We start from the raw sequence: 15,399 nt of genomic DNA on the forward strand, positions 1-15,399 counted from the left end.
ATATATATATATATATATATATATTAGAGTATATACAGGAGAAAAAGGCTTAGCCTGTAAAGGTGGATGTACAAAAAGCATCTCATATGGTGAGATGTGTAAATCTCCTCTGGACCTGCTTCTAAGATAAAATAGAACCAGAGGGAGAATTTCAGGCCATTTTAAATGTGTCTCGGTGCATAATTTGCCAATCATAGTTTTAAGTTCTCTATTCATCCTTTTGACTTGGCCTGAGCTCTGGGGGTGATATGGTACATGGAATTTGGGAGTTATCCCCAAACAAGAATGTATTTCAGATAAAACTGAATCAGTAAAGTGACTTCCCCTGTCTGAATCAATATGTGCAGGCAGGCCAAAACAAGAAATGATTTCTTCTAAAAGCACCTTGGCAACAAAAGCCACTGTGGCTCGGCCATTAGGAAATGCTTCTGGCCATCTGGTCAGTTGATCCACTATGACTAGACAAAATTTATATTGTCCAGCCTTTGGTATTGTTATGTAATCAATTTGCAGGTGCTCAAAATGTGTGTAAGCCAGAGGATGCCCACCAAATGCTTTGCCACGAAAGGCATGTTGGTTATATGCTTGTCAGGTATGGCAGGCTGCACACACTTTAGAGGCTATAGTAGTTATTCCAGGAGCTATCCATACTCTTTTAACAGAGTCCATGATGCCCCTGGTACCAAAATGACCATTTTTATGAATAGATTGGCAAATTTGTTGATAAAAACTTCTAGGGAGCAGGGATTTTCCTTCAGAGGATACCCATACTGCATTAACCAGTTTTGCTTTAAATTTTTGCTTCCATTTTTGGACTTCCTTTTCATTATAGGAAGGTGATAAACTTAAGTCATCAGTGGTTGTTAATGTTAAAATTAATTCAGGCCCCTCCATGCCACTAGCTTTGCAGCAATAGTCATTTGCAGCAATAGTCAGTCATTTCCCCTAGAAACAAGGTCAGTGCCACCTGTATGAGCAGAGCAGTGAACTATAGCTAGGGCTTCGGGTGGCTGGAGAGCAGAAAGAACTTCATTAATAATTTTTGCATTAGCTATGGATTTTCCAGCTGAGGTTAAAAATCATCTCTGAAGCTATGACATACCCACTGAATGGTAAATTCCAAATGCATATTTAGAATCTGTATAAATTGTTGCCTTTTTATCTTTGGCAATTATACATTCATGTTTTAGGGCTATGGGTTCTGCACCTTGAGCACTTAGATTTGAGGACAGTGAAGCTGACCACACAGTGGCAAATTCTGTGACCACAGCAGCTCCAGTGTAGCATATGCCATCCCTCATAAAAGAAGAACCATCAATAAATAAGACTATACCTGGATTGTCTAAAGGTGTGTCCAGGAGCTTATCTTGAGGCTTTTCCGTCATGGACACTAGTGTTTCACAATTGTGTAATGGTTCTCCTGAGACGGGTAAATCAGGAAGCAAGGTGGCAGGATTAAGAGTTGTACAATGTTTTAAAGTAATATTTTCATTATTTAATAAGGTTATTTCATACTTTGTAATTCTTTGATCAGAAAATGCCTGTGTTCTATGTTTTAGCAACAGTGCTTCTACTTTATGTGGGCACATAATTGTTAATGGGCATCCCAATACTAGATCAACAGTTTTTGTTACTAATAAGGCTGTGGCAGATACACCTCTAAGACATGGTGGTGCTACTGCAGCTACTGGGTCCAGCTGGGCTGAATAATAAGCAATTGGACGCTGATAAGGTCCCAAAGTTTGAGTTAAAACACCTGAAGCTACCCCTCTCCTCTCATGTACATACAAAGTAAATGCCTTCTCCCTTTAGAATGTAAGCTCCTTGAGAGCATGAACTTCTTCCTTGATTTATATTCATGTTACCAGCACTTAGAACAGTGCATGGCACATGGTAAGTGCTTAATGAATATCTATGTGTTTACATATCTATTAATTAGAAGTTAGGGAAACATATCCAAGTTTCAAGGCCCCTACACATGCCTCCTAAGGGAGGCTAGGTCTCTCCAGTCAGCACATGAATTAGTTCCTTCACTCTCCTAATTTCCCTCCATTTATCTGGTATATAGCTTGCTATGTCATCTCCCCCATTTGATTGTGAACTACCTGAGGGCAAGGACTATCTTTTGCCCCCCCCCCACTTTTTTTTATTCTTAACACTTAGCATAGTGCCTGGCATTTTTGCTGTTATTGTTCAGTTGTTTCATTCATGACTGACTCTTCATGACCCCATATTGGGTTTTCTTAGCAAAGATACTGGATTGATTTGTCATTTCCTTCTACTGCTCGTTTTACAGATGAGGAAACTGAGGTAAACAAGGTTAAATGACTTAAACCACACAGCTCATAAGTGTGAACTCAGGAAAATAAGTCTTCCTGACTCCAGGTCTGATACTTTATCCATTATGTCATCTGGCTGCCCCTGCCTGACACAGTACAAACCTAATGAATGTTTATTGATTGGTTGATTGATAATTTGAGGGCCCTGAAGTTCACTGACATGGGTATTCCTTCCATCAATACAAATTCAAAACCCTTAAATTCTTCTCAATCTGTGAAATTCTAAACCATGTCAATCCATATCACTCCATAAGAGCTATTCAATTAGATAGAGGCTTGCTTCTGGCTCTCTTAATATCTTAATGATACACATTTTTTACTTATTTAATTAATTTAGAATATTTTGCCATGGTTACATGATTCAAGTTCTTTCCCTCCCCTCCTCCCTCCCCAATCCTGTAGCCAACAAGCAATTTCACTGGGTTTTACATGTGTCATTGATCAAGAACTATTTCCATATTATATTTGCACTAGGGTGATTGTTTAGAGTCTACATCTCCAATCAAATCCCCATCAACCCATGTGATCAAGCAGTTGTTTTTCTTCTGTGTTTCTGCTCCCACAGTTCTTTCTCTGGATGTGGATAGTGTTCTTTCTTATAAGTCCCTCAGAATTGTCCTGGATCTTAATAATAGGCTTTTACCTGTGTATCTGCATCTAATTTTGCACATAGTGATTGCTTAGTAAATGTCTTTTGGTTTGAATTAAATTGAGCTGGAGGTTCACTTCCTCCAGGAGTATGAAGCTTTAGTTATTATCATTAGTGTATTGACTTGGCCATTAGACAAAGATCACACATCAAGAGCAACAACTATTCATGTTTGTAGACTGCCAAAGGATTACTTAAGCTTTATTTTACATCCTATGCTTTCTTTTCTACACTTGACAAAGTGAGGCAGGGTTGGACCAACATAGTGCCCAGGCAGGCCAGGGCACTCAGTGGAAGGGGAGGGAGCCCCCGAGCAAGAGACTTTTAAAATGTGACTAAAGATTTCTGAGAGCTTAACTTGAAATGATTTTAAGATGCCTTAATTACAAGGACTAGAGGCCAACAACTAGAAACAGAATGTCAGATGTTAGGTGCCTAAAGCCATGCATAGGAATATGGACCTCAGGAACCCACAGGTCCTTTCCCCTGGTAAGAAAGTCATCCTTACCAGCTACCCCAAAGAGGACAAATGTTCAGTGCTTGGTATCAGATACAAGGATGCAGTCAACAAAAATAAGTTGATATTCCACAGGCTGATAAAGATCTTTCCAGAGTGGCCTGAGTACAATGAGAGATTGTCTCAGGAGCTAAAGTGAATTCTCACAACCATGTGTCTCTGTCGCACATCTGGTTCATGGTGTTGCTTCCCACTAAATCATGGGCTGACAAACTACTGCCAATGGAAATGGTCCTCTACAGAGCACGGGAATAAACATTCCAGTTTCTAAAACCAGATTCTATGTCTCCAGACTCCTATCAAATCCATGGCTCACTATAATTTTTTTAAAATCCTATGTTCTGCGTTAGAATCAACACCAAGTATTGGTTCCAAGGCAGAAGAGCAATAAGAGATAGGTATTTGGGATTAAGTGATTTGTGTTATTTAAAATGTGGGGTGTGTAACTATCTACTTGACAGAAAGGGTAGACAGGAAGGTGCTTCTATAAGCTGGCCCAAGATCCTCAGGTCTGGAAGATGGATCTACCAAGGCTTATGGATGATCAACTCCCCTAAGCACCTTGACCCTACTAACAGTGCCTAAGCCAAGGTTATAGAGGAAGAAGCTGTATGTGTTGTTCAACAGTCCCTCTAGTTCTGTGGTTCCCAAACTTTTTTGGCCTACCACCCCCTTTCCAGAAAAAATATTACTTAGCCCCCTGGAAATTAATTTTTTTTAAACTTTAATAGCAATGAATAGGAAAGAATACCACCTGTTGCCATCACCTCCTCCCCTGGAAAGCTGCAGTACCCACCAGGGGGCGGTAGTGCACACTTTGGGAATCACTGCTCTAGTTCCTTGGCTCTGGGTTAAGTTAAATGATAAGGATTGGTAATAGGCTAGTTGTTGGTATTGGACAGATAACACTAACTGACTGGGATGCTGGTAATCCCTTTCCCCTTTTGCTGTGGCTATTCACTTGCCCCTTGGAATGAATGCCAGCCTTCACTTGTATCAAGTTTGAAATGGTTTAATGCTTTGGCTCAAAGGGGTTAGGAATCAGGATAAGGAAAGAGGTGTTGGGATGGCTGTGCTATATCTATAGAGTTAAAGAAATCTAAACGAATGAGCATCCGGTTGGTATTTGGCTGGAGATTCTTCTCCCCCTCACAGACCCTAGTCAGACCCAGCCATGGTCTAGAGCAGTGGTTCCCAAACTTTTTTGGCCTACCACCCCCTTTCCAGAAAAAATATTACTTAGCCCCTGGAAATTAATTTTTTTATTTTAATAGCAATTAATGCAAAAGATAAATGTACCTGTGGCCATCACCGCTTCCCTGGATCACTGCAGCACCCACCAGGGGGCGGTAGCACCCACTTTGGGAATCACTGATCTAGACCAAAGGAAAGGAAGGGGTAGTGATGTTCTTCTTAGCAGCTGTGCTGTTGTTGTCTCTCAGCTCTGGTAATGTAATAGATGAATGAACCTCTAGTGGCAATGAGGTATGGATGCTGAATCTGCAGATCTATTGGCCTACCCACCCATCTCCACCCACAGCTCCCTGAAATTCCCTCTCAAAACTGAGACCAAGAATGGCTGAGCCCCTAGGTTTTTATAGAGATGGTCCCAACTGTCTTTTGCCCTTGGCTCATGCCATCTGGGTAAATTCCAAGTTCTATAACCAACGATCTGTCACTCAAGCTGTTCTCCATCTTTGTCCAGAAGTTATGTATAACACTTGCCCAAGGTCACTTAGCTAAGAAGTGGGCTCACTACATTTGATTCAATGCAACTTATATCTATTCAGCACCTACTATGAGGCAACCCAGTACTAGGCACTAAGGATACAAAGGTCACTGGAAGATAGGTTCAATTCTGAACAATTTTATATCTATTAAAATACATTTACCCTCAAACAATTGTTTCTCAGGACTAAAATTTTCATTCTTGGGAAGGGCTAAGTATGAAATTCCTTTTTAAGCCTCCTCCCCACCCTATCCCCAAGACAATGAACACACAATGCTATTATTCAATTATTTATTTTTTAATTAAAAAATAAAAGTTATCTTGTTACATCTGCACTGGAGCTGTTGGGAATGGCATCCCCCGGAGCAAGGCTATAGGAAAAATGTTCTTGGGTCACCTTATCACCCTTTAATTGGTACAAAGGCACACGTCAAACAAACGGAAACTTTCTTCAGAAACAACTCTAATAATTCAGAACTCCCTTATTCCCCGACCCACCCAGCCCTTCCCCTTCCCCTCAAAAAATTGTAAATGCTTTCTTTAAAATCTATAAGAAATAAGTGCTAGGTCACCAAGGATCCTGGGCCGCTGCCCCAGTTCCTCCATATCTCTCTGTCTGATTGGTGGTTGCCCAGGGGCTGATAGAGAAAAGAGCTATGGGCATCCTCCCTCCTTGTTCCAGGATGCAGCCTACACACCATAGAGAGGTATCTCGTACCCAACCAGACAACCACAACCATCTCCATGGTGCCAGTGAGAGATCCTTGGGGAGCTCTCTTCCTTAGGCAAGTTGGATAGCCCTATGGCTAGCACACCCTTTCAACAGGAGCAAGGCCTAAAACAAACGAGTCTTCATTCAAGTGCATGCATGCTGACCACAATGTGAGAACAGTCTGGGAGGAAGGGAGGGATTTGCCTGCCATCTCTCCTCCCCAGGCACATCAGGTATGAGTTCTTTGGTGAGTTTTTTCTCCCTGCTTCCCCCTGCCTCCTCTCTCTTACCCTCAGTCACTCCCTCCCCTCCCAAGAAAGGTAAATTTTAGCTTGATGATGTGGTTTCAGAAGAGGGTAGTGGCAGCTCTTGGGACTGACTACTGGGGGACTCAAGGGCCTCTATGGGGAGATCAGATGCCTTCGGTTCCTCTGGAGGTCCCAGCTTCTCATGTTCTTCAGTGGGCTCCAGGACATCCTGCTTCTGAGCTTGACTATTCATTTTCTCTTCAGCCTCAATCTCTTCTGAGGTGGGGATGGAGTTCTTCTTGGGACGCCCTTTGGGTTTAGTAGGAGCTTCCTGCCCACCTTTAAGAACCTGGAGAAGAGGAAGAAAAGAAGTGATATAAGGGAAACAAGTACTTAAAAGACATTGGAGAAATTCGGTTCACATTTTACATCATATATGCAAAGTGAGAGGCAATATAGTGTAGTGGATAAAGATCCAGGTGGAATCTTGCCTCCAAAGCTAGGTGCATTCTTCTCATTACCTATAATTCATATACAAATGCAGGGGAAGACATTCTAGAAATCATAGAATAACAAAAGATAAAGGCACTAACAGAGGGAATTAGGCAGGAAGAGAAATTAGGGATAATTCCAAGAAGAAGGTGATGCCTGAGTTGTGCTTAAAGAAGAGAAGCAGATTCTGAAAAGCAGAGATGAAGAAGGAGTCCATTCCGCACATGGGGAATGGTTTATTTAAATACTTCAAGACAGGAGATACACAATTAAGTTTGAAGAATAAGTATAAATCCAATTTGGCTATAATGTAGAGTTCATGAAGGGGAATAATATGAAAAAAAGCTAAAAAGTAGATGGGAGCACATTATTAAAGACCTTTACTACAGGATACATGAAATATAAGGAAATGGGAAAGGGATGAGGTTTCTATTAAGGATATTCATATCAAAATGGGGCAATATCCCCAAATGCCCCCAGTAAAGTTATCACACTCAGCAACAGAATATAACTCCTACAGAGTCATTTTTTTGTCTTCATATCCCCAGACCCTTGCACATTGCTTCATACACAGTAGATGCTAAATAGATGTTTATTTAATCCAATGGGTACTCAACTGATAGTTATGTTGAATTAAACTGATTTGAACTGAGTGCTCACTAGAGACTTGTGGGAACAACAGCTTGCCCTATGACAACAGCATTATCTTTGGCAGCTCTGTGTCCATACTACTCTCTTTCTGAAGTATCCTATTAGGGGGTTGTTAATAGGATTCTCTTAATTAATTACTATCATAAGCCAACAACTGCCCACAACTTACGATTATTAATGATAAACAGTATAGTCATTAAGATGTTGTAACTGAGTTAATGAGCTCTTACATGGACCAGTCACTAAGGTGCTAAAAGTTCAAATCAACAAGCAATTACTACGTCCTAAGAATCATACTACTGAAAAGGGGCCCAAAGTTTATGCTCTCCTGGTGGGTGAAAGGGGGACATATCAACTAAACAAATCAGTTTTTTTTTTAAGATAAAATGGGGAAGGAGAAAACATTATTATTGATGAAAGGTCAGGGAGAATTTCATATAGATGATGATAGTTGAACCTTGAAGGAAGAAAAGGGAAGATGGCAGAGAAGGTACATGACCCCTACCAGATTACCCTCCAAAAAACCCACATGACCCCTACCAAATTACCCTCCAAAAAACTATGACATAGCACCTCAAACAAATTCTGTAGCAGTATAACCAACAAAAAGGCAAGGTAATTTTTCAGACCAAAACAACTTGCAAGACCAGCACAAGGGATCTAATGCACTGGGGTGGAGACAGAACACAGCTCGCCAAGGTAAGTCCCAACGATGGCAATAGGCCTTGGGCACATCTGAAGCAGCAGCAAAGGCTTTCTGAGCTCTCAAAAGCAGATGGTAAAAAAGAGTCAAGCTCTCAACTGCTCAGAAGGAGATTATAGGAGTCTCTCTGCTGGTTCTGGGGCAAGATTCTTGACCCTTTGCCCATACACAGGTAGTTCAGGGAACATGATCTCAGGATGAGTAAGAGCACTAGTAGACATCAGCACTTATGGCCCCAGAGGACCCTGGTAACAGTTCCAAGGAGGAAAAGAATTCTTGGGTCACTCACAGACCAGAGCATAGTACTAAACACACCACTCCTTGCATCATACTACCTTGGAAGAACTGAAAGCAGACAGATCCTCAGAGCCAGAGCTGAAGGAAGGTATACAAAGAACCCAAAACTTAGAACAGTGCTCCTTTCATGATATTTACAGAACTCAACTTAAACAGTTTTTTAAATTAAAAGAAAAGAAAAAGGCAGGAAAATGGGCAAACAATTTTTAAAAAGACACTCAACACTGAAAGTTACTTTAGTGATAAAGAAACTGAAAATGTAAACTCAAAAGAGGACAGCAAAGTCAATACTGTTGCATCCAAAACCTTCAAGAAAAATGTTAATTGCTCTCAAGCCCAAAAAAGAATTGATGGAGGAGCTCAAAAAGGATTTAAAAAATAAAATTAGGTAAAAGAAAATTAGGAAAATAAATGAAACTGATACAGGAAAATCATGAAAAAAAGAGTCAACAGCTTGATAAAGGCAGAACAAAAAAATGCCAAAGAAATAAATACCTTATTAAAAAAAAAAAGAACAGGCCAACTGGTAAGAGGCACAAAAATTGAATGAAGAAAAGAACTTCTTAAAAAGCAGAATTGGCCACATGGGAGAAGATATATAAAAATGCACTGAAGAACTTCTTGAAAGGTAGAACTGACCATATGAAATAAGAGGTACAAAAATTCACTGAGGGAAAGAACTCTTTACAAAGTAGAAATGACCAAATGGAAAAGGAGGTACACAAAAGCTCACTCAAGAAAATCTTCTCTTAAAAACTAGAACTGGACAGATAGAAATTAATGACTCCATGAGATATCAAGAAACAATGAAATTAAGTGAAAGAATGAAAAAATAGGGAAAAAATGTGAACTATCTCATTGGAAAAACAATTGACCTGAAAAATAAATCCAGGAGAGTTAATCTAAGAATTATTGGACTACCTGAAAGACATGATCAAAAAAGGGCTTAGACATATATTTCAATAAATTATCAAGGAAAACTGCCCTGATATTCTAGAACCAAAGGGTAAAATATAAAAGAATCCACCTATCATCTTCTGATAGAAATCCCCAACAGATAACTTCCATGAATATTATAGTCAAATTCCAGAACTCCTGAACCAAGAAGAAAATATTGTAAGCAGCTAAAAAGAAACAACTCAAATATTATGGAGTCACAGTAAAGATAACACAAGATTTAGCAAATTTTACATTAAAGGATCAGAGGACCTAGAGAAATGCACTGTTGTAAACCAATTCAATCATTTTGGAGAATAATTTGGACCTATGTATGCCCAAAGAACTATGAAACAGTATATACTCTTTGAATACCAGAAAAGCCATTATTATTAGGTTGTATTCAAAAGAGATTTTTTAAAGCCACAAAAAGGGAAAGGATCTTTAAGTACAAAAATATTCAAAGCTATTCTTTTTTGGGGGTCAGGCAAAGAACTGGAAAGTAAGAGGACACTCATCACTTGGAGAATGCCTAAGTAAGTTAAAGTATATGATTACAATGGAATACTATTGTGCTGTAAGAAATGACAAGCAGGAGGAGTACAAAAAAACCTAGACTTGCACAAACTGAAGCAGAGTGAAATAAACAGAACCAGAAAACTGTACAGTGACAAGACTACTTTACAATAATCAAATGTGAATAACTATTCTCAGCTCTTCTCAACAATACAATGAACCAAAATTATCCCAAAGGACTCAGGATAAAAAATGCAATATGCTTCCAGGAAAAAAAAAAGAAATAATGGGAATCAATACAGAACAAAATAAATTTCCTTTGCTATCTTAATTTTTTTCTATTTAGATTTCCTTCCACAAAAGGATTAATATGGAAAAAAATACATGATTACACTTGTAAAATCTGTATGAGACTGCTTATCTCAATGGAAGTGGGAGATAAGGTGGGGGAAGGAAAGAGAAAATTCAACCCTCAATATTCTTTGAAAAATGTTGGAAATGTTTTTATATGTAATTGGGGGGAAATATAATAAAATTTAATTTACAAAAAAGGAGAAAAATAAGGATTATAAAAAAGGGAGGAGATGAGATGTACTAAAGCATGGGGGACAGCTCTGTGTAGAGACAGAAAAATGGGGAGATGGGCTGCCAAGTCTAGAAAACAGTAGTCTACTTTGAATGGAATATGAAATGAATGAATGAAAGAAATTGAATGACATCAAATGAAGCTGGAGCTGCTAGGTCAGAACCAGACAGTAGGAGCCTTGAAATGTCAGATCAAGGCATTTGTATTTTTATCCTAGAAGCCACAAGGAAGTTCTGAATATTTTTAAGTATGGGAGTAACAAGGTCAGGAATTCAGGTCAATAAGTATTTATTAACCAGGATAGCGCAGGAGAAAGAGTAATGAACTTGGAGTTATGAGACCCAAACTTGCATTCTGGCCCTGCCATTTACAGGATTTGGGATTCTATGAGCCTCAGTTTCCTCAAAGTCTCCCCAAAGGTAAACCATTAAATCTTAAAACCACACTAAGACTTTTGAGACACCCTAACAAAGAGTAGACTACCAATTATTAAATATTCAATAAGGCACTCTGCTAAATGTTGGGGATACAAAAAAGTCCAAAGATGGTTCCTGCCTTCAAGGAGTATACATTATATCTCTAAGTTTCCCTCTGGCTCTCTAATCACCTACTTTGTGCCAGGTGTTGTACCGGGCACTGAGGATACAAAAAAGGGCAAGGAACCAAAGGCTTAGAAGCCTTTGAGGAGCTTATAGTCTACTGAAGGGAAGGAGAACACACACACACATGGATAAATGAATATATAACATAAATACCAAGTACTTTTGAGGGAGAGAACTAATAACTGGAGGGACAGATCCAAAGCATGAGGCAACACTTGAGCAGAGTCATGAAAAAAACCTAGAGATTCCAAGGAGAACATTCTAGGAGCGAGAAACAGCCTGTGCAAAGGCAAAAAGGTGGGAAATGGCAATGGCATGAACAACAAACAGAAAATAGGTCAGTTTAACCAGAAAGAAGAGTTTTTGAGAGGAAGTAACATGAAGCCAAACTATAAAGAGAGATAGGAATCATATCCTGAGGGGTTCTAAAAAAAATTTTTAACCAATTACATGTAACAAATTTCCACATAAGTTTTCTGAAATTATATAATACAAATTGTCCCCCTCCTCATGTTCAGAGGACTTTAAATGACAAAAAAAAAAAAAAAAAAAAAAAAAGAGTTTCGTACTGATGAAACCACAGAAAGCTACTGTAAGCTTACTGACCAGGGGAGTAACATAGTCAGATCTGTAATTTAGGAATATAGATCTAGGAGGTTTGTGAATGACAGATTAGAGATTGAAAGGAATGGATGAGGAAATGAGACAAACAGGGTTAAGTGACTTGCCCAAGCCAGTATCTGAGACCAGATTTAAACTAAAAAAGATGAGTGTCTTTAATTGCCCTTTCTATGAGAATTTCTTTTTGAGCTTAAAAAAATGTTTTGAATGTATCAAAAAATGAACATTTTTAAATATAAAGAATAAGAGAAAAAGAGGATTGTTATCTTTTTTTGTCCAAGTGGAAGAGAAGATTAAAGAGTGGTATGTAATATGTCACCTATCAAAAAGAATTCAAAAATTCAAATGTAGAAGAGAGAATAAATTCTTCCTGGCCTTCCAAGAATACAATTAGGTTCATTGGGGAGAAGCAGCAAAAAGGTGAATTTAAACTTAACTTAAGAGGGAAGAAGTCTCTAACAAATAGGGCTATCAAAAAGTGGAAAGGTCTGCTACAGAAAGTCATGTACTCTCTTTTGCTAGAGGTCATCTCAAGTAAAGATCATCAGTTGATCACTTGATAGGGATACTATGGAAGAGAGTCTTTTTTTCAGGTTTCTGTCTGACCAGGGATCTATGAGATCCCTTCCAACTATGAATGAGCAGAAACCAAGGATAACTAAATGAATTACTACTCCATTGTTTCCATATTTGGGTCCTACCTGTATTATCTAGTGAATGCATTCCATGCCATGCCTGGCTTTTGACTTCCTAATCACTGAATACTTCATCACGCTTTCTCGGGGTTCAAATACTTATTAACTACTAGACAATGCTGGAACACCTTGGCCAAGTTATTTCTCCTCTCTCAAGTGTCTGTGACTCTATTAATAAAATGAGATTAAATGATTCCTGCGGATCCCTGAGGTCTCATCCAACTCTATTGTTCTATTAAATACTTTAAAATATTAATTAAATAATAAAATAATAATAATAAAATAAAAATGTAATAATTAAATAATTAAATGAATACTTTAAAAGATTGCTTTTGGCCAAAATCTGCCTAACATCTGAATATATCCCCCATAGATTGGAGCAGATGAATTTTCCTGGGAATCGATGTGAAAGAAGCTCTTAACATTATAGACTGAGGTTGGTTTTTTCCTCACAAAAATCAGATTTGGTTTCCTAACGCTATTTAAATCATGCCTTTTCAGGTGCATTAAATTCCTTGTGGAAATATAAAATGTAGAAATTCTTCAGAAAACTCTAAAGTTTACATTTGCTAGAAGAAACTCAATTAGTTTTCATCAGCCTGTTAGCAATGTCAAATGTATAACTGATAGGAATCTCAAATTCAACATGTCAAAAAATAGGGTTAATTTTCTTTTCCTCCAAATCCACCTCACTTCAGAAACTTTCCTACATCTTTCAAGGGGGACCACCATCCTTTCTGTCACCTAGGTTTCAGAATTATGCTTGATGCCTCCCTTTCTCTCATTTCACATGTCCTATGACCTGGCAAGTCTTGTTATTTTTATCTCCTCAACATCTCTCCCATCTGTCCCCTTCTCTCCACTCACACAGCCACCACTTGGAGCTTTCATCATCTCTGCCCTGGCCTTTTGCAGTAGCTTCCTAATCAGTCACTGTGTCTCTTGGTTTTCACCTTTCCAATTTATCCTCCACACAGCTGCCACAGTGATTTTCCTAAAGTAAAGGTCTTCCTATGCAACTCTCTTGTTCAATGAACTCCAAAATGTGTCTATTTCTTCTAGGGTCGAATTTAAACTCCTTTGGTATTTAAAGCCCTTTATAACCTAAACTCAACCTCTATTCTCAGATTTCTCATCTGGATCATATAACTTTGGAAAACTTATGTGGAAATCTGTTATTGCATGCAATTGGCAAAATTAAATATATTTAGAAGTTAAATAATAAATAAAATAGGGATAAAAAAGCACCCCCTTCCAGGACTGTAGTGAGGATAAAATGAGATGATAAATATAAAGTCCCTGGCACACAGTAGATGTTTTATATATATATATATATATGCATATATATGCTACATGTAATGGTGGTGGGGATGATGATTAAAAGCAAGCAGGGGAGGAGGAAGGGGAAGGAGGAGAAAGAGGAAGATATACATGTATCTTCCTAAAAGAATATAAACTCCTTGGGAATGGAACCCGGTTCACTTTTTGCCTTTGTATCCCTAGCATCCAGCACAGTGTCTGGTACATAGTTGGGCTTTAAAATGGTCGTTAATAGACTTGATTAGGTCAAATCATGCCATGATAATGTAGATTTTAAAATTAATATTCAGTATCTCCAAAGTATAATATTTATAAAGATTTATTCATATTTAACTAGAGAGCTAGAGAAAACAGGGAGCACTCACCACTCACGTGGAAGAGAAAGAGAGAGAAGTGTATCCCCAAACTTAAATACAATAACATCAAAATAAAGGAAAAGGGAATTTGGGGATGAGGGAAGAATTCTGGGAGATGAAGTCTAAAGGATATAAAATTTTCACTTATACAATAACATATGGCCATTGGGATTCTAGAATTCCACTCTGCCATTTCAATCTCACATTGGTCACATACCAGGTTGTATGATGATGCCCTTGAGATTCTCTGCAACTACGAATGATTCTATGACATAGAACCTGATTCCCTTTTCCTTCCTAAGCTTCTTAGTTTCTTTACTTGTCAAGTAAGGAGGCTGGACTAAAAGACCTCCGAGATTTACAGAAATGTCAGAGCTATCAGGAACTCCTGAAACTTAAGACAGAGACAAGTTGTTGCTCTTGATAAGTGATGAGAGGAAGTTTCCTCCATTGATAAACCTGACCCCTGTCCTCTCTCCTCCCCCCAAAAGGTTTTAGAAATCTCCACCCCAGAAGGAGCCCTGAACCCTCAGGTTGCTGAACTGAAACAACAAACAGAAATAACATGTCAGTCCATAGGTTCTTGCTTGAATGAGTCCCTTTTCAAGATTCCACCCCATCGTCGGTGCAAAGACGATCTTTAAAAGGGTATTTGTACTGACAGGATCTCCCTTTAGGGGGAAGAAGTCTATATACTCATTTCCCCCAAAGTCAATATCTGATCAGCATTTGGGGCTTTCTTTCGAAAGCACCCGCCTGGGGAGGATACGGTGCCAAGGTGGAGTTTGTGTTGAAAGCAGCTCCACTTACTATGAAAGGGGTTATACAAAATTAAGTTGCCCTGTATAACAATCAAGTTATAAAAGGGCAGGTCTAAGGAAGCAATCTAATTGGCAAAAGAAAGTCCAGCCCAGGCAATTAGTGAACGCCACCCACACAGCTTGGATCGACCTAACCTGGCCTTTTTCCTACTTTGAGGGGGGAAAAAAAACACAACAACAATCAAACCATTTTCTAAATGGAATCAAACATTCCTGAACGGTAATAATTAGGAGATAACTACCCTCCGCAGCAGCTTCAGGCACTCGACCTCTGGCCCCCTGCCTCTCCGCACACCTGAAACTGCAATTATCTCACCCCCAACACCCCACACCCTGTACTGCATATTCAAATGAATCTTTGTTGATGTTCAGTCAGTGTCCCGTCCCTCTCCCCCCCCCACACCTCCACTCCTGATGGCCAACAATCGCTACTTGTGCCAATTTAACCCCCCAGGGTCAGGAGTGGCCTCTACATTCAATGTGGGCTGGGTCACACACCTCTCCCAGCCTCTCAGGAAAAACACCTGGCAAGCACATCTATGTCTTCCATTAGACATTCCTGTCCTAATGCCAGATTGAAGTCAAACTACTGTCTCTGAATACAAGGAA

At 39.1% G+C, this 15,399-nt stretch overlaps 1 protein-coding gene across 1 annotated transcript in view; it reads right to left on the bottom strand.

Moving 5' to 3' along the window:
• Positions 1-6,273: 6,273 nt before the first annotated feature.
• BARX2 (BARX homeobox 2) overlaps positions 6,274-15,399 on the bottom strand; it is an 89,460-nt gene continuing 80,334 nt past the window's right edge. The window contains exon 4 of the mRNA XM_044666169.1: positions 6,274-6,543. Coding sequence (XP_044522104.1) covers positions 6,274-6,543 — 270 coding nt within the window. The remainder of the gene's footprint in view (positions 6,544-15,399) is intronic.

Source organism: Gracilinanus agilis, chromosome 3 (assembly GCF_016433145.1).
Source record: "Gracilinanus agilis isolate LMUSP501 chromosome 3, AgileGrace, whole genome shotgun sequence".
Lineage (NCBI taxonomy): Eukaryota > Metazoa > Chordata > Mammalia > Didelphimorphia > Didelphidae > Gracilinanus > Gracilinanus agilis.